This window comes from Amphiprion ocellaris, chromosome 2 (genome assembly GCF_022539595.1).
Source record: "Amphiprion ocellaris isolate individual 3 ecotype Okinawa chromosome 2, ASM2253959v1, whole genome shotgun sequence".
Lineage (NCBI taxonomy): Eukaryota > Metazoa > Chordata > Actinopteri > Pomacentridae > Amphiprion > Amphiprion ocellaris.
This window is the reverse complement of record NC_072767.1, coordinates 14094885-14120432: the sequence shown is the minus strand read 5'-3', so window position 1 is coordinate 14120432 and position 25548 is coordinate 14094885. Positions and strand designations below refer to the sequence as shown.

At 39.0% G+C, this 25548-nt stretch overlaps 1 protein-coding gene across 1 annotated transcript in view; it reads right to left on the bottom strand.

Moving 5' to 3' along the window:
* exoc2 (exocyst complex component 2) overlaps positions 1-25548 on the bottom strand; it is a 53112-nt gene that overhangs the window by 17542 nt on the left and 10022 nt on the right. Inside the window, exons 2-11 of the mRNA XM_023277514.3 lie at positions 23369-23529; positions 21073-21249; positions 19557-19683; positions 17522-17635; positions 15200-15324; positions 9701-9781; positions 8546-8691; positions 7104-7185; positions 6859-6961; positions 3986-4104 (exon numbers count right to left, since the gene is read on the bottom strand). Of these exons, the coding sequence (XP_023133282.2) occupies positions 3986-4104; positions 6859-6961; positions 7104-7185; positions 8546-8691; positions 9701-9781; positions 15200-15324; positions 17522-17635; positions 19557-19683; positions 21073-21249; positions 23369-23486 (1192 nt within the window). The 5' untranslated portion in view covers positions 23487-23529. The remainder of the gene's footprint in view (positions 1-3985; positions 4105-6858; positions 6962-7103; positions 7186-8545; positions 8692-9700; positions 9782-15199; positions 15325-17521; positions 17636-19556; positions 19684-21072; positions 21250-23368; positions 23530-25548) is intronic.

Sequence of the window (25548 nt, the reverse complement as noted above, 5' to 3'; positions counted from 1 at the left end):
CACAGTAAACAGATCAGAGGATTTATCTGGTGACCAAATGTTGAGGCAAAAAACGGGATGAAGCAAAATGAGTAGCAGACACAAATGGTAAGATTACTGTTTGCCCTGCAAACTAATTTTAAATTGTGTTTTTTGTATCTTTTCTTCCTTCAGTTTTGACCCTACAGCTTTGGAAATAAGTGGAAATATTTGTTTGATTTATAGAGGTTCAATAATTATAGCATCTTCTAAAAGACATGAAAAAAGTCCTATAATAATTAAATACATGCAATAAATTATGTTTATAAATTTAATGTACTGAAACTAAACTTTTCCAAATATCATACTAGATGGCCCAAATTATTTTTAATCACCATTTTTTTGAGCAAAAGCTACTCCAAATACTCCAAAATAAACACATTTTTTAACCCTCAATAATGGCTAAAAGAATTGCAAGATGACGAGATCACAGCCTCGTGGTGCTTAAGAAAGCGCTAACTGGCTTAGAATCAGCAAAACAGTATCCAGTACAGCTTTAAGAAGAAAACACAGAGACATCAAGAAATGTAAAAAAAGATGCAAAAAACGGTGGTCACAGTGGCCTAATAATTATTTCAAAAGCCATGTTTTATATTTTTCAGAATATGCAAATAAAGAGACAGATAAGATTTTGGACTTCTACGCAAAAAAAAAGGAAACCTTCAAAAAATGCAGTTGAAAAATTGCACCACACACTTTAACACATGCGATTTGATAAAATTATAATTAAAAGACAACAATGGGCAATAATATGCTTTTACTGGAGTAAGATGACTAAACCTTAAATAAATGAGAAGGTCTCACAGTCAAAAGTCTGAACACGGAAATCCCTCTAATTGTTCACTGACAAACCTATTTTTCTACAAAAAAATACTGCTAATTATATTGACATTGGCAGACGAAGTACTATTCAGGAAATAAGAGCACTGTGGTTTATAATTCAATCGGGCAGTCAGACTACAACACCAGGACACGATGGGAGAGTTTAGACATACGGAAGCAACTTGTGCTGTTATGCTCCCTCATAAGAAAACTCAGCCCTCAGGCTTTTGTTCCAACAAAGATGGATGGCTCTATTTCACATTAAAGGCAATTTATAGGGTAATTATTGGCATCACAATTCCACCAGAACGCCCTCTGGCCTCACATTCATGACTAGGAAACACACAGGACAGAGAAAATGAGAGCAGTTACTACAGATAAGGCCAATCCATCACAAATGAATAATCCCTGCCACGTATGATGCTGACAATAGTATAAAAGATGGCTTATGAATATATCGAGCTTGTAAATGTGATATGAGGAGGAAGAGGAGGTGGCCAGCAGGGTGGATGCCTGTGAGGTACCAGTAAGGGGGGATCCTGACTATACAAGTGGAGGGGTAAGGGTCGGAGGGAGGGGGAGGAAGAGTGGGTTCGTGGGGAAATGCAGTGGATGTGGTTTTTTGAAGATGGCTGTTCAAGCGTTGCCTGGTGGAGGGATGTTTCAGGAGGCACAGGTTTCACACTTGGGCAGAGGTGAACCTCGAAGAGCGGAGATGGTAAATAGCTACCAGGTGCATCTATGAGGGGAAGAGGTGGAGGGTGTGACAGCAGAAGAGACAGGAGACAGCTGTGGCAAAGAACAAGAGCAGAAATTACTGAAAAACAGGAAGGCTGTGTGCACCTCTGTATGCGAGTACGCTGTTGTCTTTGTGGATATGAAGACTGTCCGCACTAGAAGATTTACTGTGGAGTTTTTCACCTGTACTTGTGCTAATGGCCAATCACTTGTTTGTACTGCTCTACTTGAAATAAGCCTCAAAAAATTAACTGGACTCTAAGGTGTGTTTGGCTTAGTGGCCACAGTTAAAACTGTAGGTCACATAATGATCACTGGCTCTAACAGTTTTTATCCCAAAATTAAGAGCTGCAAACGCACGCACGCACAAACATCAGCATTGCAAACACTTGGTCTTTTTCTGGTATCTAAAGTTGACCTATAAGTCCAATTGAAAACTGAAAAGTGTCCAAGCTTTGTCTTAGGGCTGAATAATCAATTAACTTCAAACTGAAATTCGACACAAAGTAATTAACAACTTGCAAAGGCTGCAATTTAGGCAATATGTTATGCAGGGTGTCTGCCTAAGGGTTTACACTGTTGTGCGGTTTTACAAATCCATGCTGTCTTATTTGTCTTACAGTCCTGTTTTTGATTGTGTATAATGTGGTAATGTTCCACCATATGTTAAACTAATTAACAGTAAATACTGAACTGAAGCTTGACTTTGAAGCAAGCTGCAGTTGCAAAAGATGTCAGAAAAAACAGTGATCATCTCCAAATAATTCAGCTCTTTTTTCTAAACGCATGTGTCAAAGTACATTCCTGCCAATGGTTTCATGCTAATCTACTGAGTGACAGTTATTTGCGGTAACAAACCATGAAACAAGCAATGTACTAGTAAAAGGCAGCCAGGACTGCTAAGTAAATTAAAACTGGATGTAAATACTGCAGTTCTACAATGCTGAAACAATTAACTTCGCAAATGTGTTATGATGAAGGACATGCATTAAACAGGATAGTAATGCCACACAAGCTTCAATGAGGAACGCCACAGAGAGAGTTGTATTTATGAGAAAACTCCACATGGTACATTTAAAATAACCCTCATTTATATTATACAGAGACAGTGTAGTAATATTGCTACCAATACAGGAAGGTTTGAACAAATTACATTACCTTGAAACTGCAACTACTGTTTAACCTGCTGAAAGATAAAGTCTGGGTTCTTCTTAAATATGAAGGTGGGCCTTCTCATATACTGAACAAAGTAGCCTTAATTGAATACACTTTTTAACAATAGTTGAGGTAGACAAGTTCGTCAACCGGTGATTCAGATCATTTCATCAACTCAGATTACTCTGATCAGTGATTCTTGCTTGCGGTTAAATGGGTCCTTTTGGAAGAAGCTGACAACATGCCATGTGTTTTAAGTGTGAGGACTGTGCAAGACAGTTATTTATATGATGTCAGAATTGTTTTGTATAGATTACTGTTTGAATCCAATGCTTTTATTAAATCACTTAAAACAATATTTAGATATTTTATCTCTTATATAGATGCACTAAAGTATATGAAGTAACGATAAATATGTATCTCTGTGTCTCAGTTTCTGTGCATTTTAGCAAACCAACAAATTTCAAAATAGTTGAGGTTGTATGCGATGCCTAAATTGGATGTGATTTCACTCTCTGCCACATATAGCTCTGCTGTGGAATGCATGTGTGAACTAAAAGGGGCCATCCCTGACATGATAATCAGGATGATATTTAACTGTGGTGAGGCAGGGAGCAGACCAAGCCCCAGCTCCATCAAGCCTGAGCCCCGGAAACCACTGTTACCCTTAGCATTAGACGTGTTTATGTTCCAGCTGCACTATGTGAAGCAGCCACCCACTCACAATGTATTTGTGTGGGTGCCTTTGTGCAAGTGTAAGTGTAGGAGTGTGTGCATGTATGTGCCTAACCATGGCTGGTGAATCGCTAGTCTTCCTGAGTGGACGGTTTCACATCCACATTTTTCTGCTGGTTGATTTAACAGAGGAACAGCTTAATTGGGGTTAATTGTTCCAATCCATCTGTGAAGTTGTGTGAGTGAGAAAGAGAGTTTGTGTGTGCAGTAACATGTCAAGCTCTGAAACCCAAATCCAAAGCCAATGTGCCTTCACTTTCATCTTATTCATACATTCATGAAAAAATAAACATACAGCCCTCAAGCAGAACAGGCAGGGGAGGGCGGGGACAGAACAGGGAATGCAGTAAGAGAGCCGGTACGACAGAGGGGCAGCTGGCTTTCTCTTCCCTCAGCTACCATCAGGCTCACATGACATCCACCAGCCACCTGATTGGAAATGCCTAGTAGGGTTTTTTTTTCTTTGTGTGTTACACTAGTCAGCTCAGACAACTGTGCTCCAGTGCATGTTCCTCACCTCTTTGGCCACTGATGAACTCATCTCTGCAGTTTTGCATCAGCTGCAAGATCCACTTGTGTTGAGCGTAGATGCACTGCCATGCTGGGTCACCGGGAGCATGCAGGTCAGACAGGTATCTACAGACACAAGAACAGATGTTAAAAACAAACACTGAAAGAATAAAAGGAGAATCCACACATATTGTTGAGCAGTGCTGGCTTGCACGTAGATATTACAGGAAGGTTGAGAGAGCACTGCCCTTTAACCTCCCACATCTATGAATTAAGAAATCATCTAAGTGACACACAGATGGTAGGAAATCAAATGAAAGAACAACATAATGTATTTAAAATATAAATAATGAAATAAAATAAATAATACATGGATAAATAAAAGGTTGTGCTTGATGTTGTTAAGGAGCGCGTAATCAAATTCTCCTATAGCTGTCCAATTGGGTGGAAATCTGGCGACTGAAAAGTCTAAAGCATATTGTTCTCAAAATTTGCTGCTCCTTCAACCATTGCTTTACCACACATGGAATTATGTATGCATTTATTATGTTCCTCTAATTATTCATTATGTTTTTCCTGTCATTTGACCTCCCCATGTATATATTGTATAGGCCAGCTGATTCAATTCAGTACATTGAAAAATAATGAAAAAGAGATAAACTATTCCACCACAAATTTGTCAAGTTGTACTATAAAATACATAACAAGTAACAAGTACAAAGAAAAGCAAAATACAAAAATCAAGACTGACATTCAAATGAAGGCCACTAGGTATACATTTTATAAAATGTCACCTTTGGAACCCCCAGTGGGAGTTGCAAAAAAATATCTGTCAATACAGCTTTGATGTTTGTACCTTTTTCCAAATGTATCACAGTAGCCAATATGTTGTTAAAGCAAAAAAAAAAAAAAAATTGGGAAATGGCACATTGTGAAACACACAGTATGTCTGAGGTAATCTGGAAACAATATTGGCATTTTATAGTTCGTCCATTAGAGAACACCGACAAATTCTTTACTCCAATTATAAAACCTCACATTCAGTATGCAATGAATCTGGGTTGCAATAGTATTTAATCAACAAATTTAAACACACAGTGTAGAACGTTTGTCTCCCCCTTCTGGCAGTGATACAAACACTGTAATCCCTCCTCTGAACAAGTTTCTTTTATATATGAAGCATCAGAAACTTTTCTTGGAAGCTCCTTTGGTGTTTCCACATATCATGGGCAAAATAAGAAGTAAATGCCATGGCTGAGCATTTTCACTTTAGAACTAGAGCGTGCCACTGACAGTCTCAAACACCCAGATTCAGTCAGTTTGGGTTTGATATGTAATACACCTAATAAATCAATCCTGTCTACTAGCAGGGTGGGACTTTCTGTATCATGACTGTTCTTCAGAATCTCCTTCTTGTTGAAATATGTAGGGCTGAACTACTCTAAAATCAAAAGGTGCCATTGTCAAGCGCAGACTAGTTTTGCAGTGTTTGAGAAGAGTTGTAGGTGAGCTGGTGTGCTCCAGTTGCAGCAGGGAGCACTGAGGGGTGGACAGAGAGAAAAGTAGGGACCAGAGAAAGCAATGGTGTAGAGTTAAATCTAAGCCATTGTAGGGAAATAACATCTAAATATGTAACTTTGACACAAAGAGATGACATTTGGTTTCCACTAACAGCCTGAATCAGCACTGTGCAAACTAATTTGGCTTTATATACATAAAAATTACACTAATTTTGGTTGCTGGCCAAAGAACAAATCTAATATACGGACAAATCTACAGGAAAAGAAAGATCAAAAAGAGTCAATGAGAAAAAAATATGAGCATATCTGTTAAAACAATATACCAATGACAACCAAAATTGCTAATCAAAGGGGCAAAAAGTTAGCAACATCCATCCATCCATTATCTATACACCGCTTAATCTTCATTAGGGTCACAGGGGGGCTGAAGTCTATCCCAGCTGACTTAGGGTGAAGGCAGGGGACACCCTGGAGATGCGCTGTGTAAATTTAAGCACCTACAAGGCATAAAGAGTTTTTGGTCATCTCCTATCCACCTTAATGAGCCTTATCTGTCTGCCAGGAGTTAAGTGTCCTAGACATCACTCAGTGACCTTTGCAATGTCAGATGATTCACTCTCCAAGCTGTGTCCTGGCCTCCTCTACTGTCATCCTATGAACCAGCTGCTCGTTTGTTCCTCATTAGTTGCCAGCTTTCAAAGACTTGAGTAAAAGTCACTTGAACAAAATGAACACACAAACACTGCAGCTCCACCATACACGTGAGGAGTAAACAGGAGCTGAGTGGGCGTTCAGAGCTGTGCCTAATGCACCAGGATGAAAGATGTTGCCGTGTGGTTGAGAGCTGGTCTCTGTGATCCTGACAGGTTGGTCTTAACAATAATAAATTGGGAGAGACCACAAGTATGAATGGACAGATGGATGAAGGGAAAAAGGAGGGAAAGAAAGGCAAGGGAGAGAGAAAAATAGAAGCAGAAACAAGAGAGTCAGACAACAGAAAGATGAGAGGATTTGTGAGCAGAGGAAAGTAAGAGGCAAAAAGAAAAAATATGGATGGAATCTGAAGTTCTGGTAAACGATGATACAAACAGACATCAAAGAACCCAAAAGGAGGGCAGTGAAGGAGTGCAAGATATTTGTAATGATTTATTATTGGATGTTTACAGACTGTACGCAATGAGTGGATTGTATGATGTGTAGAGACAAAGATTTAAAAATTCTGAACTTGCAGATAATGAAGCCGTGATGTACAAACAAATCAAAGTGTCTGAGACAAACCAAGACCACAGAATGACAACAGACGGAATACAGTCAGAAGATTGGAAATAGCCACTGATAAATAACAAACTTGTAATGATACCTGATGTATCTTTTCTGGTCATGGAGTGTTGATGGTGTTTGCAGCAGTTTCTCCAACAACAGACTCCTCAGTGCTCCAATCCTTGTCTCAACTTCAGCATACACTGGAGCAGAGTAGAGAACAAATAATGGCAAATTTAATGATATTCAGCTTTTTAAAAGCTGTGAAGCATGAAATACAGATATTTTTCACTTTATTTTATGTATTTGCTCAGGTAAAAACCAAAAAAGAAAAAAAAAGCATACCTTTTTTGAAAACAGGGACCTCTGTATTGCCAAAAAGAGATTTGGCTTTCTCATAGTCATTGATCACCACATCATAATCTCCCTGGAAAGAAAAGTCAGTTCAGTTATTAATGCAGAGTTTTTCTGAACTCATTCATCAATCATGACACACACTGTGTATTTAAGCCTCTCTAGCTCCACCCTCTGGTTGACAGTCATCCAAGCGGTTCGTTAAACAAATAAACTATGCAAACTGGGGATAGACAAAACTGAAGGAATGCTAAATGAAAAAGAGCTGAAATTTTGACATGACAATTAATGTTTACATAACAGTGTGTCTTGTAGCCCTGTGGGGTGTTTCTTACTGGGAAGTGGTTGAGACAACTACATACTCCATAGAAGTGAAAAAGTCAATGGATATTTAATATTTTTTTGAAATTCGTGATAGTAATGGTTAACATACATAAATTAGTCAGCAAAATATTTGCAAGTTTAAGTTGACATACTCAGACAGACATGGCCATAACGCAAAAGACAAAAAAATCTACAGCCACAACTCTAACAACAAGCTTTAATCAACAGCTCTGTTTTAACAAAAAATGTACACTACCGTTCAAAAGTTTGGGGTCATCCAGGCGATTTCATATTTTCCATGAAAACTCACACTTTTATTCATGTGCTAACATAACTGCGCAAAGGTTTTCTAATCATCAATTAGCCTTTCAACACCATTAGCTAACACAATGTAGCATTAGAACACAGGAGTGATGGTTGCTGGAAATGTTCCTCTGTACCCCTATGTAGCTATTCAATTAAAAATGTACTACATTAATAATGTCTACACTGGGTTTCTGATTAATTTAAAAAAGTAAGGACATTTCTAAGTGATCCCAAACTTTTGAACATTACTGTACATCAACGGATTTTGAAAACATACTTTAAAACTTCCAAAGTTTCCATCTTGCGCTAGTTTCTACAGTTGTGGGCGCAATGGTGTATTTGCTCTTTTCATGGTTGCTGTTCTTTTGGGTAATGTTTTTATCTACATATTTATATATTTAAGTGCTTTATGTTCAGGAGAGACAGTGTAACCAAATGAAATATTAAGCCACATGACTCTGTGCCCCTCACAATGCTAGCCGGTAGAAGACAGTATCATGGCAGCTACATGAATTAAAGTTGATTTCATCAACAGCACAACTGAAACAATGGCATCACAAATAACCAGTACTAAACAATGTCTTTTCAGGGAAATTCTCAGCTGGTAAAATACATTTTTTTATCTCCTGGATCACACAAAGAAAGACAAGTTTACTCTCTAGATCATCTAATATCACAACACTAACAGCTTCAGATGCATATGGCTATTTGTTGATTGGTGTAGAAGCAAAGGGGAGGATGCATTTATTTTGCACCACACACTTAATATTTTGATATGTGCTGTTGTTTCTAATGTGAAGTACCTTCTGGATATTGCGTTCAATGTTGAGTGGCAGGTTGAAGAGAAACTTGAAACGTTGGAGGACGTTGAGTGCATTGCGTGTGGAGTCAGCTTTGTCTTTCCGCCCCAAGACCTCCTGGAAGAGAGTATCTGCGGTATCACTCGCTCCTATGAGAAAGACAGAGTGAGAAAGAGTGAGTGCGAGTAAAAGAGGCACAAGAAAATGAGAAACTGGGATACTATATAAATAAATGTCGATACCACATTTCCCTCTTATTGCCGGCCTCTGGTTTTCTTCCTGCTCTGGATGTTATTTGACACAGAGAGAGGAGCAAGAGTAGAGACTGAGCTGCTAAGGAGAAAGTGACAGCTATCTCTTAGTCAGGCTGCTTGGTGGAACCTTTGTATAACTAACTGGCTTCGTGGGTGGCCTTGGATGTGCAGTCGAATAGAAAAAACTGAAGTTCTCCTAATCAAAACAAAACCCCACCCCCTAAACAAAATCCCCAAAGGAAAAACAGCATGAGAATGAACAGAGGAAATTTTTACATTTTCACTCACCAATCTAAATTGTCTTGAAACTGACATTTTACAAGGACATTTTTTGACTGGTGCTGTGTATCTGATGTATGCGTTTTTGGGGCAAACAGTGTCCTGGGTCCATTGGGCCATGAGCCCTCAAGTTTGGGTTCATAGGGATGAAAGCTATGTCCGGCTTGGACGTTTATTTACTCTAGACTCGAGGAAAATGACCGGCTTATTGACCCACCATTAGAGCACTCCGATTATCATGTATGACATGAAACGGTGGGCATACACACACACTCCTGAGACATCTGCTTGCTGAACAAAGACAGACCTACAAAAGCGATTGAACATACAAAATGTAGATGAGTTTGGCCTGCATGGAGAGTGTATCAGTGTCTGCAACAACTGCTGGATGAAGGTGCACAGTGGAACACAGACTGTCTCTGCTCTGCTATTTACTTTTACCTCTTTAAGTATCTGAATACTTGTTGGATGTGTTGATGTGTTTTGGGGGAAATTTCCAAAAACTGGAATCTATATAATTATATAGATAATGCCACAACCAACAGTAACAGGCAGGTATTCATTTACATTTAGCAAGATGACATAATTCATCTCAGGGTTGGACCCTGAATGACAACATGCTTACTGTTGAGGATGTTTTCCAGTCGCTGGGTCATCGATCCCTCCACCTTCTCTGTGCCATCAGATTCTAACCGCTGGTGAATAGCTGCAACATAAAGTCTGAATTAATTCATATTATAAAATATTAGTGAAATACCACAAAAAGCAATAACAAAGAAAAAAAATCATCAAAATCATAGCTGATAGAACTGAGGGAGCACTGGTAAGAAAAGTGAAAATGATTTTAGGTTCCCTACACAGTGGAATACCCAATCCACAAAGATGGGAATATTTTCAATTTCAGGAACCAAAGGTAAAACAATAAACAGACCCTACCCTAGTGGTAGATGGGAGATAACCTCACTGGTCCTCCACCCATAGATGCTGCCACTGAACCCAGCCCCTCTTGTGCCTGTTCCCACGCAACAAGGACTTGGCCTTGTCCCAGAAGTGACTGTACCGGACCAATTCACCAAACCATAGCCATTAACAGCACAGGTTGGTGGTCTTGGGACATTTGAAGCCCTATGACCCAGAGGTAATGTGAATCTAAAATGTTTCAGTTGTCTGAAAAACATCACTTGGGAGAGCAGAGCTTGAGGTCTACATGCCAGAAATGACTGTTGCAGGCGGAGAAAGGCAGGAACTCTCTCATGGCTTGTATCCATCACTTACCATCACTTAGCATGAAGAGCTTTACGCGGGAGAGGGAATTTGAAAAGAGGGAACGAGGGGAGAAAACTGACAGAAAAAAAAGACGGTGAGCGAGTGGTGGGGCTACACCAGTGAATAAATAAATGGTGTGCAGTAGTGGGCAGCTGGGTGCTGAGAGCTGTAGTATGGGTTTATTGACATGGTGGAAGAGAGGTGGAGAGGGTTTAAAAAGCCTTCTCATACATACTTGTGAAGTGACTCAAATATGCAACAAGCAGATATCTGAAGAATGAAGTCAAGACAGAAAGAGTCAAAGAAAGATAACGAAAAAGAAAAAATATCATCTCAATCTCCCTGCCTTTCTTCTACTGCCACAATTGTCCTCCTACAAATACTGGCTGTTAGCAGAGCTTGACAGTAGAGGGAGTGGGAGGCAAAGCGAAGGGGGAGAGTTCTGTAAATAAATATGTGGGTCCATTCTGACAGACAGAAGCCTCAAGGCAGAGACTGAGGTATTCCTAAAACACACTGTTCAAACATGCCATTGCCTAATCAGTGCGGACGTCACTGGCCCTCACTCCTGCCCGGCAGAAAATGTGGCCAGATGCAGGTTGGGACTGAAGCCTGTAAGAGTGGGAGTGTATACAGGAGAGCACAGGATTGATAGGGCTGAATACAAAGGAAGACACACACTGAAGGTCTGCTTCATGTCTCTACACTCCCCTTTGCCCTGTTGCCAGCTGTGTGTCCTCTGCGTCTGTCACACACCGAAGGGCCGCCGACGTCACAGTTAACCTAAACATCAGGTCAGGGTCCGGATAACACACAGCCTGGACCTGAGGAAGAGCTGCAGCTCCTGCTTAACTTCCTGGAACCGTTGAGGAAAAAAAAGAATAAGAATAAAAATACAGTGTCCCTGGTTTCTAAAGCTGGAGATGTTTTGACTCCTGCCGGAGCTGGGGACTCGGGGAATAGGCCCTGGGAATCTTGCATTTTTGGAACACGGTAGCCGTTCCGTTTCCTGCATCACTGGGAGACTTCCTTTTCACACAACAATGAAAAACCTCAAATTTCAACATTTTAGTAGCAACAACCCTGGGATCCCTGGCAAACCTGTCACTCAGTCAATCAGCCAGAGTGTGTCTGTCTCAGAAGCATGGCTCAGTTTGTCACTAAGGCTTCATGACCAAACAGCCATAGCCCAAACCCTCCATTTCTTTCACCAGTTTGTGGTGGTTCACATGAAGTGTTTACAGAACCATTCCCCTTACTGTAACAAAATATTCCCCTTCAACACAGGGAGAAAAACATTTTGTAATTCAGAGCAATCTGCGAGTGTGCAACAGAAAAGTCTTCCAGTGGGGCAAAAACATCTAACTAATAGGTTCTCTTGAAAGTGACATGAAAATGACACCGTAATAAATCTCTATTTAACCTTAAAAGAACTGCAAAACAGAGCTGATATAAGACATAAAACTTCAGAATCTCAAGACAGAAGTGCTGGACAACACGAATGTTTGACTAAATAAGATATTATAACTTCACTAAACTCCTCTTTGCAATGATGTTCAACCAAAATGACTGCCAACACCCTTTCACCATTCTACCTCTTGGTAACTAGGCTACTGTAAAAGGAACTTAAACCTAGAGCAACAATCTGGCTTCATGTCTGACCCTGATACTCTGTTTGACTATGACTCTCTGAATTGAAGCATCAGGTGTGGTACCATGTCATTGTGACCTAAGGATATGTTATAATGCTATTTCACTAAACACTTCTGCCAAAATCAAATTACAAACGTAAAACAGTGGATACTGATATGGCTTCAGCTAATCCTATACCTTGCAAATCTTTTGAGGCCATGCAACTTGATTATATACACCTAATCTTTATTTTAGAAGCTCTAAGATTACTATCCTAAGCTAAAAATCTGTCTGTAGATTCCAGACTTTTTTCTCCATTTGGCAGGAGTTGATATCATCTAACTAACCCAAGCAGCATAGTAATTAACAACACGTGTGGTTTGCAGAAGCAAAAGTCTAAACTGTGTGCTTTAGCTTGGAGTGCAGAGTTTATCAAAAAAAGACATTTTATTATATAAGGATTTTATTTTGCTATTTCTGCTGGAGATTGTTAGCTATACTGGAAAGCAATTACGAAGCAATCAGCAGAAACAGGAAAAAAAGAGGTGGTAGTAGAAATCCCTTGGATATCCAAGTCAGAGTCTTGGTGTTTGCGCAAAAAATGTTTTATCTGCCTCATTTCTTTTCCCAGATTTGGCATCTCTTCCTTGTTTCTACCTTGCAAGCAGCAGAACACTTGCATGAAAAAAAAACTTCTATTAAAGTCATCAATAAAAATCTCACATGCAAGCAGAACTGAAAATAAACAGGAGACAGGAATGTCATGATGATGACTGAGAGGGCTGGAGGCACGACAGTAACTTCTAAGACACACTCAACTACAGCAACACACAAGCGCCTTGTTAATATCTTATTTCACAGTTGACTTCTTTCAAATTCTTACAGTTACTTCTCAGGTGAGATTCATTTGGACTGACTGAGAACAACAGAGAACTGCCAAACACTGCAGAGAGACAAAGAAAGGATTCACAGTTGCTCAAACAGCTGTGCTAACTAGGCCTGGCAGTGAACTACTGCAGAGCTGTCTCAAGCTGGCTGGCTGACTGCAAGTGTGCCGGATGGTATGTCGGTTTGGCTGACCATACCTAGTGTGCAGAACTATCTACACTTGAGCTATCCATTCTAAGCCACTACTTGATTGAGAGCCAAATCTTGACCCAAGCAAGATGCTGTAGGGCTGTAATAAGTCACAGTGAGAAGAGAGGAGTCAGGAAGTTTAAAGACTTGTTTTGAAGTCATACTGTTGATCCAAATATAAGACAATGTTTTTTGCTTGTTTTAGTAAAAAGTACATTTGAAAAGTGGGGGTCAATCATACAACATTTAAGAAATAGACATTTGTTGATTCACAACACTTGCACCTTCTGCTGTGCTACCAAATGAGGCTGTTCCTACAAGATATTGTCACCAGACTAAACTATAATTGCTGTAAAGAAAATTAGAAAGTTGTGAGGCGTGAAATTAAGTGTAGAAACGGGGTGGAAAATGTCAAGCCCAAGAAGACAGACTGAAAATGCTAACAGATAAAGAAATCATTTTGACCTCTGCCGAAAAAATCATGAACAAATGCCTGCTTGCCAAACACACCTCAACAATCTGCACACATGAGATTCATCCTTTAAAACTACATTTGTTCATTTCTCTTGTCATTTGGGTAAAAGGTTAAAATGGCAAACATGGTATTCAACATTTAGAAGATACGTTAGTATTCAATCGGAGATGTGCTTATTACCACCTGATTATTGCAGTACGCCATTCACTCTCCACATACTCCCTGAGAGAAATATACATTTCACTATGCTCAGTAGATTTTTCACTGTGTCTGAGAAGGTTGCGTACAGTAGACTGAGTTAGAGAATTACAAATCAATGTCTGAAAAGGCACAAAATCACTCTGTAGGATCAAGGGGTGCTCAGAGATAATTTTCACTGCAAGCGACACCTTTCAGATTTAGTTATTTGATTCCTTGTAAATATAAAAATATTTATTAGTGTAGCTTTAATAAAGAGCATTTCATGTATCACTTTAAAATACAACTGGCTTTAAGGCTGACCGACTAAATGTATAATAAGGAAACTTTAAAAAACAAGGCAAGTCTAATCAGCTGCATCCATTTGGTGCACTGACTTATTTATGTTAACCGTTTCTAAAATACAGAATAAATCTAGAAAGGACACTTAAGCATAGCCTGCCTTGTTTGCTGGATATTTCGCTTTCATTGATTCTGTTAAATATCTGTTTATCTGGTGTTATTCAAAAAGCTGCTCTCCAACAACAGGTGCTCCATTTAAGGAAGGACATGGAGTGTAGTTCAGTAATAAGGAACATGTAACTTTCAGACCCAGAAAACTCTATGCAGTCTCACAGGTCATAAAGTATCAGTGTAGCATGTTGCCTTGGGTCACAGGTCACTTGAGTACATCCATGGTGCACTGCTTCCTCTATCCCTGGAGCCTTTACATTTCCCATTGGGGCAGCGGGCACACAGTAGGCACGCTCAGTCTGAACGTGAGAATGACTGTGCATTGTTCCCGTTAGTCATATTGGGTCTGTTATCAGCACTATCAGTCCTAATACTCCGGCTTGCATTGTGTTGGGCTGCTCCGTTTATTTAGATTCAGCCACTAACAATGAAAACATTGCCTCTCTTCCAACCGGGGCACAAACATACGGAAAGCAATAATAATAATGATGGAGGCAGAAAAGTGTACATATAAATAGTAAGGGGAAGTAACTGAGCGGCTATGGTGGGAGCAGAGAGTAAACAGACAAAAGTATGAATGATGAAGTGAACAATTGATTTGAGGTACCTGGCAGAGCGACAGCAGTCAGGCTCTGCTACCTTGAAATCTTTCTGGCATCTGAAGGTCAGCGAGTGTGCACGTGTGTGTTTATATCCACTTTGCCGAGTCAAGTGAGAGTGTGTGTGACAGGTGAGAGCTGATCTCATTTTGATGAAGGTGAATTAACCATGTTGTGGTTGGCTGGTGTAACTGTAGTACAAAGTGGAGGGTTTTCATACAGCGTCCAAATGAGCCTCTTTAATCAACCGCTGCTAAACCACATATGGGGAAAAATATTCCACAGACACACACTTGCACACTTTCCAAAAATCAAGAGCTATTTTCTGAGTAGAGGTGAAGAGTGGTGATTTGAAAGTTTGTGTATTAATTGCAGACATTTGGTGCAATTCCATAACACACATAAATGTGTTAATTCGTCTCACCTGACAGAGCGTCTTGAGCCTCAAAAAATGTACTGAGGCCTCCCTTTACATAAGCCAGACTCCCCTCATTCTTCTTGGTAGCCTGCTTCTTCAGATTACTGGCTGCAATCTTCAGCTGCTCAAAACTGTGAAAACAACAAAGTTATATTGCCATTACACTAAAGCAGCAATTAATGATAACTTTTTTCAGTTTAAAATACACTGATGAATCTTGAATATCTTTGAAATGCTTGTTTTGTACATTCAGGAGTTAGAAATATATAAAATGATTATCAAACAGAAAAAATACAGAAAATTTCAACACTCAAATATATTTTTGGCAATTTTGTGCATGCATGTATTTTGGTATGTAAAGAGAAACAATTTCTGGACACACATCTGGAGGGACTGTGAGTACGTGTGTCTGTGTGTCAGTCTCCTGAGTGAGGTTTCCTCCGCAGGAAGAAACAGTCACCCAGTGCGATCCAAACAGAGGCCCCTGGTCATGCTGGATCCTGGGGTCTGGGTTACTGGAAGGCTAAGCAGGGGGAGAGGAAGCCAGGAGAGTCCAAAATAACTCTCCTCTGCCCTAACATGACAGTCTTTTGGGTCAGCAGCTGCCTTGTCTGCATACCTAACTGTTCTATGAAGAACCAGCTGACCACGTGGAGATTTGAACAAGAAAATTAAATTTAAACAATGCAACAAAGCCAAGCATAACAATGTTTTTCCCCTAAATGTGTTCTTTGTAATGTATTTACTTTTGAATTTAGTTAATAACATCTCCCAGTCCATACAACAGGGCTGTAACTAAAGATTATTTTCATATATCTATCAGTGGTTTTCTTGGTTATTGAATTAATCAGTTAATTCTGGCTAAAAGTCCATTACCCCAATATATGTGGTTTACTATTTGAGAGTGAACAAACAAACAGACAAAAACCACATAGAAAAAAACAAACAAAAACCCAGACAATATTCCAATTTTACAAGGTGAAATCAGTGAATATGTCATATTATGTCTTGGACTGTATTTTTTTTAATCGAATAACAAAGTGATTTAATGTCTAACTGCAGTTCTATCATAATCCTAAATTGGAGTGAGGTGTAAAAGGTGTAAAAAGTATTGTGTCTTTTGCAAAACATGGAGTGCATTCACACAGACTTGAATATCATGGTGATACTATTTTTTTTTTTTTTTTTTTTTTTTGCATCTGCAAAATTTTTATTTGTACATGCACATCACATCCAAATTTAGAAAACTGGATAAGCCTGTATCCTGGTTTTAAGAACCCAAGTGTGCTGGGTGGGATACAGCTAAAGAACCCAGGACAGTGTTGCATGTTAACATCGTACTGCTGTTGACTACCTGTGTAGCCGTACCTTCAGCCATGTGACGATCAGAAACACAAACCAAGTGATACTTCCAACAAACTGACCAGTTTGTACAACACTACAGTCACTGCAATCAACATCTGAACTAGTGCTCCTGCTGCTGTTTCCTCTTAACAGTTCAGCTGTGTCTGACAGGTGATAATAGGATGCTCTACTCATATGTAAATTTCACTAGATGTCTCTAAAGTCCACTCAGTCCCACCAGTCGCAGCTGTGTGTCTTCACTCATCGCTCCCCTGTGCTACGTGGTGACAGTGACAGCCTGACATGGTCAAAGAGGACATGTTTAATATTTATGGTCGCTCTCATCTCCTGTTGCTGGCAATAAGGTGGACAAACCAAAGCTACAATGCGATGTTGGCATTTAATTGCGCTAAACCTGCTGTAAGCCACAGTAGCTTCATTTTGAATATCCACAGTCAAATTAATTTAGGCTTAGGCTAACAGCTACAAGAATGTCTGATTAAATAGCTGCATTGTATTGTAAACTTCACAGGCAATACGTAATTGAAATGCTAATGTTTATCATGTTTACAGCGATATGAATAACAAGATTTCTCTGCAGTCCATGTAAGTACTGTACCCTGAAAACAATCGAAACCAGGATAAATCTTATAACTAGTGCACTGCTGTGCTTGTAAATACACTAATGGATCTACCTACCACTGATCGTAGCACCAGGACATGCAAAACTGCTACTCACGTTTGTTGGTATGTCAAGTCAAGGTGGTGGGAAAAAAATCTCAGGTCTGTTTTCTCTGTGCATCACTCTGTGAGCCGTCTCTTGTGTGTCAAATTATTTAAGTTGAGAAACAAATATGATACAAGACAATTTCTGCTAAAGGGAAAGATGCTTAACTGTGATGTCCGTGTTGCATTTATTTCCCCGTTTCTTAGCAATGGTTATGAGAAATAGCAACATAAGACCGGTCACTAAGAAAAACATACCTGGAGCCTGCATGGTTTTCTATGAGATACCAGGTGGCAGAGAAGTTCTCACTGGTGAAGTCTCCACTCATTCCCGGAAATGTCAGCTCCATGTCTTTCTGTGGGATTTTACCTCTGGAAAGAGACAGATAAAGAAAAATGAACACAGAAGATCTGTATTATACTGTATTTAAAAAATGTACAGTGTTCAGATGTACGGTATATAAACACCAGAAAAACTCCACGTCTCAAATTGTGCAGTTAAAACTGTGGTGACATGAAGACAAAGAAAAATAACTGCACACATAAATTCATGGTAAACTGTGAGAGACCAAGGCTTGGCAAAAGAACTGTGAGAAAATTTTTCAATGTGATATAGGGATCAACTTTTCCAGCAGGGGGCAGTGTGCAGCTGAAAGGTACAGAGGCTGGGAGAGCCTGGCGTGGGAAGTGCAGTGTGTGACGCCTGAGTGCCCCTGGAGGACCCAGTACTCATTAGGGAAGCTTGATCTCTACTAATGACCTGTGGCCTACACAAACCAAACCCCCCCACCACCACCACCACCCACTCTGCAGTTACGCACACATACATAGAAAAAACTGCACACAAACAGTACAGTCTGTGAAACAGAAAATCCATTTGCAAGAACAATCTAGGTGACATACAAATACGTATGCAAAGAAGACAGAGAGCTCAAATAGTAGCTTTACGGACAAACGACGGCACACAGATTTATGTGTATGAACAAAGAAAATAAATTGGATTATTATTTTTGACATATTCAGGACACAATATATTACTTCTAATGGCAGAGATACTGCAATAATTAAGATGTGAAACTAGAATTTCTAAAGGTATAAAGTACCAACATATACTAGATTTTGGTCTGCATAAGTAAGACTGACATTTACTTTAGTTTCAGTATATTTTTTCCTGTGTGATCTAATTCATGTCAAGAAGAAGTATAAACAAACTGTGAAGCTAACTGACAGAAATACATGGCAAAACAAAATGCTTCTGGTGCCCAATATACTTAAGTAGATACCACACCATGATTATGGAGGAGGAAAATATCTAATATTTTCTATTACTCTTACTATACCTTTATTTAATGTGTTAGGTACTGCACTCCTGCTATTATTTACTTGCATATGTACATGACACACTTTAGGGTCTTTGCATGTGTTCATTTTGCACACGACACAAGATAGACAGGTAGGTACATTTTTACTACTCATGCTTGGAAATTCACCCAGTACCAAGCATTTTACTACATCATTATTCAAGCATTACACTTGAGATTATAGTATGTGTAGCAATCACAGTATATTTAGTGAGTGTAACTAATTACCAACTGAAATGTCTTAAACACTTCCGTTATAGCTAGTCCAAGTTTTAAGTAATGAACAGCTTGTAAAAACAGCTTCAGCTGAATAATCTTCCAGTGACATCACTAAACAAAGCTGTACACAAACAAAAAGACAGAACAGACAACAGAGTGATGCTTTACAACCAACCAAACATCCCCTCCTTTTAAATGCCTTTGTGCAACAAATCAACTCAAACTGGTGGTGCACGGAGTGAATGGTACAGCCTGTTTATGGGGGTCTTGTCTCTGGCCACGAGCGGTCACTTGCCCCCGGCCCCTCTAAACCAAACAAACACTAAGCCAGAAATGCCAGAACTTGACAACACAAACTATACATTACAACTTGTGCAGTCCCTGCCAGGCACGTGGGAGGCAGCACCATGCTGCCTGCTCTGAGGCAGTGAACATGTGTGGGTTTGCTGCCTTACTTCTTTCCAAATCTCTTTCTATCGCTGTCCTCTCTGCTTTATACACAATTATTTTGTTTCCACTCCCTGCGTGGAGCGGTTAGGGGCTGTTCAGCCATTGCCGTGTTGGCATAATATTTCAAATGCCGGCATATGGGGCGAGTTTGTTTCTGTTTAGAGATGTAAACCATGACTCAATGACTAGAGCACTTGTGTTTATGGCGGTGTGATTGTGCTGAGCGATTTTTGTGTGTGTATTGGTGAGTTCTCGACCCATACTTGTCTATTTCGATGCCCAGTGGATTGCTGGGACGCAGGGAGAGCGGGGATATTCCTTTGTTGCGGTTTGTCCTCATGTCGTAGTAGTTCATTTCATCTACCCACACCGCAGACTGGTCCAGGATACCTGCAAGACAGGACAGGGCAGGCGAGACACAGTCACTTGGGTCTACAACACATCCCAGATGTGCTCCCACACACTGAAATACACTCTGAAATATATTTCACAAAGGCACAAACATGTAAACTTATGCAGCAACATATACACTACCGTTCAAAAGTTTGGGGTCACCCAGGCAATTTCATGTTTTCCATGGAAACTCACACTTTTATTCATGTGCTAACATCATTGCACAAGGGTTTTCTAATCATCAATTAGCCTTTCAACACCATTAGCTAACACAATGTAGCATCAGAACACAGGAGTGATGGTTGCTGGAAATGGGTCTTTGTACCCCTATGTAGATATTCCATTAAAAATCTGCCGTTTCCAGCTAGAAGAGTCATCTACCTCATTAACAATGTCTAGACTGGATTTCTGATCCAATTAATGCTACCTTCATTGAAAAAATGCTATTCTTTCAAAAATAAGGTCATTTCTAAGTGACCCCAAACTTTTGAACGGTAGTGTAATACTTTTACTTTGAGTGAATTTATATCTTTATACAATCATGCAAGCAAATACAATATAATTTTCTCAGTCTGATAACACATGCATTAGTTTTACGAGAACCTGTAAATATAAAAACAGCATACCATTTGAGACACATTTTCAATGTGAGAATATATATGCGGCATGAAGAAATGGACACAATGACTGCTGAATATACTAGACATTAGTAAAAGGCTAATACTATCTTTATAGTCAATAGCAACATTGGAATTATACATCAGAATGCTTCAAGTAAAATAAACATTTTTAACAACCTCATTGATGTGTGGTTGACTTAAGCCAGCCACATGTGTCCATGCATTTTTATCAGTCAAAATGCTGAAAGTAAAATAAACATTGTCAGTTCATTTTACAAACAGCATTAAAATGAGGCTTAAATCATCTATTCACACAGGCCTAGGTGTTTTTATCAGTATTTGATTAATGGGTCTAGCAATTTGCTTGTGCTTTTTTGTGTGTGTGTGTACTTCACGTGTTGTCAAAATGTTCAACATGTTTTGCTGTTTTTTGAACGATATCTGTAAGAATGCACTTTCATTTGGAAATTTCCTTGAGGTTTGTCTCATTCTTATTTCTGTACATTTGGTATTATTTTTTCCCTCATATGAAGCAAGAGTGTGAGAAAAGGTGCTGCAAAGGTAATACAGACATCTGGCCCAAGCCTGTAATTTTAGGCTAAACAACTTGAACTTTCACAATTTTACCACAATTCATAGCCTTAAGAGTAAAACGGTTTAAAAAAATAAAAAATAATCAAGTGTTTACTGCAACTTTATCTGCTCTAATTGTCCAGGGCAGCACATAACAAACGTCATGTTGATTTTTTTGTCTGTTGAGTCTCACCAATCCTCTCTGGCCTGATCAGCTTGAATGAGACCGTGGAGGTGCCCAGACCTCCAGACTTGGTGGTGACAATGATTTCTCCCTTGTCATCTTTGGCAGGACCCACGCGGCACACTATTTTGCTGGCTGACATCCACTCAGCTGTCAGCAGGCAGTTATGGCCGCAGATCGACAGACCTGAGACAGAAGAGAGAAGGGAAAGGTGAAAAAGGTGAGAGATACAGACACTCTGTGACAGAACAAATAAACTGTTGCACACACACACACACACACACACACACACACACACACACACACACACACACACACACACACACACACACACACACACACACACACACACACACACACACACACACACACACACACAGAAAATCTATAACAAGAGGAGCTCACTTAGACAGCAGTGAAGTTTATCAGCTAGTTTAGTCAAACTGTCAATGGAGGTGAAAGTTCAAGCTGGGGCCATGATGGGCGTGGGTGGCCTTGATCTTCCTTCCTCTCACTCAGCTCCTTCAGGGTCATGTTTGTCACTTCAGAGCTAAGTGGCTCATTAGTGGCACAATGTGCACTCTGCATCTGTCAACCTCTTTTTAAACCCTCTTGAACACCATTTGGGCAGTAGAAGACAGACAAAGGGATTACTTTCACATTTCCAGCTAAGGGGATTCAAAACGTTTCACCTGAGTGTAATCAAACATTGTAGGAGCCTACAAGAGCTGATTACCAAATAGCCCATAAAACCATGAATAATATGCCCATTAGAATCCCATTTCCTGCCTCTGTTCTCTACTGGCCACTTTGTTTGAATACATAAGCACTCGCTCACATTTGTGCATATCTGTTTGTCTAATTCCAGGCCCCAGGGACATTCATGGTCTGAAATAGACCTGTATCACTGGACACCACACTGGTTGCCAAGTATGAGAGTCCTCTAATCCGTCCCCCTTTCTCCACCTCTACTAAAATCAAAGAAGCAGGCTACAGGAGGAACTGACGAATGTGAGGGAAAATACCAGCACAGAAAACATATAATGATGAGAACAAGATGGTGCATCTGTGTGGCTTTTGATTATTATTTTAAAAACACACCAGCAACTTTATTTGCACATTAATCCATATTGATAAGTTCCTGCATTTGTAAAACTAGGCAGACAGTAATCTAACTATAAATGAATTACTGAGTTGTTAGTGTATTAAGCAGTCTCTATCAAGAGTAATTAGAAAAACACAAAAAGCAAAACTGAACTGAGTCAAAGTCAATTCATGTTTGCTGAGTCTGGGATTTTTGTTAACATGTTTTCTTTCTAGTAAAGTTGCTGAATTTCTAATATCACAATGTCATGGAGATTTTTTTTTCTGGTGTGTAAACGGTAAAAAGCACTGCAACACTAAATCATTTTAAATGTAAAAAAGTACAAATGACATATTTCAAATTATACTTGCACAAATAAATTGTACAATTAAGTTGATATTATTTTCAAAACACTTCCTTCAGCTATGTGTTATCACAGGTTTTTAATAACATTACAGAAATAAACAAATTGTTTTAATTGTAAAAATAGTTGTTATATTACAACATATATTTAGGTACTTTAAACAATCATGTTTACAGACAAAAAATAATTATTGCTGATGTGTATAGCAACAATGCTTGCAGAATTAGGGCTTAACTTGCTTTTATTGAGGCAGCTCTTTACTCCACTTATTAAACTGCTCTGAAAGTAAAACCTAAGTAGTGAATAGCTAAGGAAATTCTTATCTTGGAGGGGAAAAAAAGTTAAGTGCACTGTCCACCTATGTATCACATAAACTCAAACAAACTTTACAACACCCTGTTTAAAAAAAGGCCTGTTGTGATTAGTGGATGGATATGGTAATAAAGCAGTTAAAAGAGCTGAAATTTAAAAAAATATTCAAATCAGCCACATTCTCTCAGCATGAGTGTCTCCTTTTCTCAGAACAGTGCTTGCCAGAGTTACACAAATAATAAAAATCATCATCTAAAAATTATTATGTACAGTAAAACATCATATAATGTGCTGACATTTTGCATTTTTATATCATTTTTATATCTTCGCTGTGCTCTAAAAAATCCAGATATTGCATATTTATCATGATTCAATTATACACCAACATGTAAGAATACTTTACTAAGAAAGATAAAGTTAAAAAATGAAAATCAATACAGTGTAACAGAAATATATGTTAAAAAATGTAACAAAAGTAGAAACCACAACATTTTACCATGACAGAGGTGTGTGTGAGGTTTGCTATGTGTTTAGAAATGTATTACCAATGAGGTCAGCTGGGCCTGTGCCTAGGTTTTCTCCACGGATGGTGACTTTGGTCCAGGCTGCACCCTCCTTGGGCGAAATGCCCGTGACCAGCGGGGGTTGACGGGCACGGGACATGGTGGTGGCCTGAGGCAAAAAGGAACGCTGGGTCTATCAGCACCTGGAAGTGGAAAATGATGAAGAGTCATACACAGCAGAACATGGTCTCTAACAAAGAAGTCAGCACACTGACTGAGCAATCTGTACAAAAACAATTCATTAGACTGCTGACAGAACATTAATCAGAAGTTTTGACAATCGGATAATTAGTAAGAAATGTATAAACATTATTCATCCCACAGTTAGTTCGACACATAGAATTATTTATTTTTAATTATAAAAAAAATTAAAACATGTGGACACAGCAGTTTGGTCTCCATTATCATGTACAGTAAAATCACTTTGACTTTTTAAAAGCAAAATGACTGATCTTTCATATAAAAGCAATAAATCTGACTAAATAAAAAATATTAGATTCATCTCTACTTGGCTAAATAACCTACAGAAAAAAAATCTGTACTGTTGTACGAAGGGACAAAACAGCGTCAAAGGGTTCCCACAAACACAAGTATGTATACTAGAATTTTTTTCAGAAAGCCAACCTCTGAAAATTAGGCCTTTGTCAACAATAGCTGGAAAACACACAACCCTGTTCTGATGAATCAGAATTTATGAAAGATATTTTTATCAATTCAATAGAAGTTCCCAGGAATTCTAATACTTTGTTTTATAGAACTGACTGGGGATTTTAAAATATGTGTAGCATTAGGTTGGTAGAATTAATTTCCCACCCTGTAGGTCTCCAAACAATGTATGCATTGCAGCAGTTATCTCTTAGATAATTGGAAAAATAGAAAAGGGAGCCAAGAATGAAGGAGCAGACAGAGAGCAGGGAGGAAAGGAAGAATGTAAACCTCACAGTGCAGGATAAATAAACCTGGCCTCCTCATTCATTCCACATAAGCCTCCACAATACTGTACAGATTACAGTGCCAAAGAAGGAGCACCAATGCAAATCAGTTCATGTTGGGTCTGAGTTAAGAATGAGAGGGAAGATTCTAAAAGAAAAAATGAAAGGACATATTTCAGCAGCACATATGTTTGCTAATAAATTACTGCCAGGTCTCAAAAAGGCTGACCAATCGAGACTCTTTGAAGCAGCTTGAGCGAGGCTTCCGCCCTTTTGCTCCACAGCCAAAACACGATCTCCTCAAACAATGCAGGAGTTCACACGGACCAGACCTACAGTAAAATCATGGTAACCATGTGTTATTTGGCCACTAATTAGGTGTTAGGTGCACAACTGAGATGCAGTCTGTCAGACTTCAGCGAGTCAGAGGCTCTAATATCAGAGGAAACAAAAACTGACAGAGCACAACACTGATTAGTCTACTTGTTAAAGACACTGTCCTGTAACAAGAAAGTTTCAGGTCCTTCAGTGGCCAATTCATCGATCAATAGCCACAAACCAAGTTTAGGGCTGCAGCGTATGCTAATCTCTTCTTAATTATGCATGAATCTATTATTTTGTAATTTTTAGATCAAGTATATAATTCATAAAAAGTTCATTGCAATTTCCACAATAACTAGGGAACATTTTTACATTGCTTGTTTGGCTGGACCAACAGTTTTCACATATATCTATATAAAGGAGAGAAAAACAGCAAAACCTCACATTTAAGAAGCACAAACAAGAGATTATTTTCCCTGATGAATGAACTTAACAATTAAGGCATCCTATTCCAGTCTCAGGGTCTGGACCTGAAGTGATGATATTAAAAACAGGTAGCGATTAAATCAAATTCAAAAAATGAAAAAGCTTTAATAAAAGTCTAATTCAAAACCTACATACATGTCAAAAAATAAACTGCTTCAATTATGTATGCTGAAGATGTCACATTGGACTCTAAGGAAGTGTGATGGATGCCTTTTATTATTTCTATCATTTTAAGGCTAAACAAATAAATGTACTGAATAATCAAAAAAACAATAGGTTAGTAAATAATAACGATGATCATTACTTGCAGATTTACTACATACAAATCAGGCATTCACTGACAAATTATTTACACAGTGAGGCCCTGCACCCCATCTAATTAGACCTGGTGAGTTCAAATAAACACTAGTGTCAACATATTGT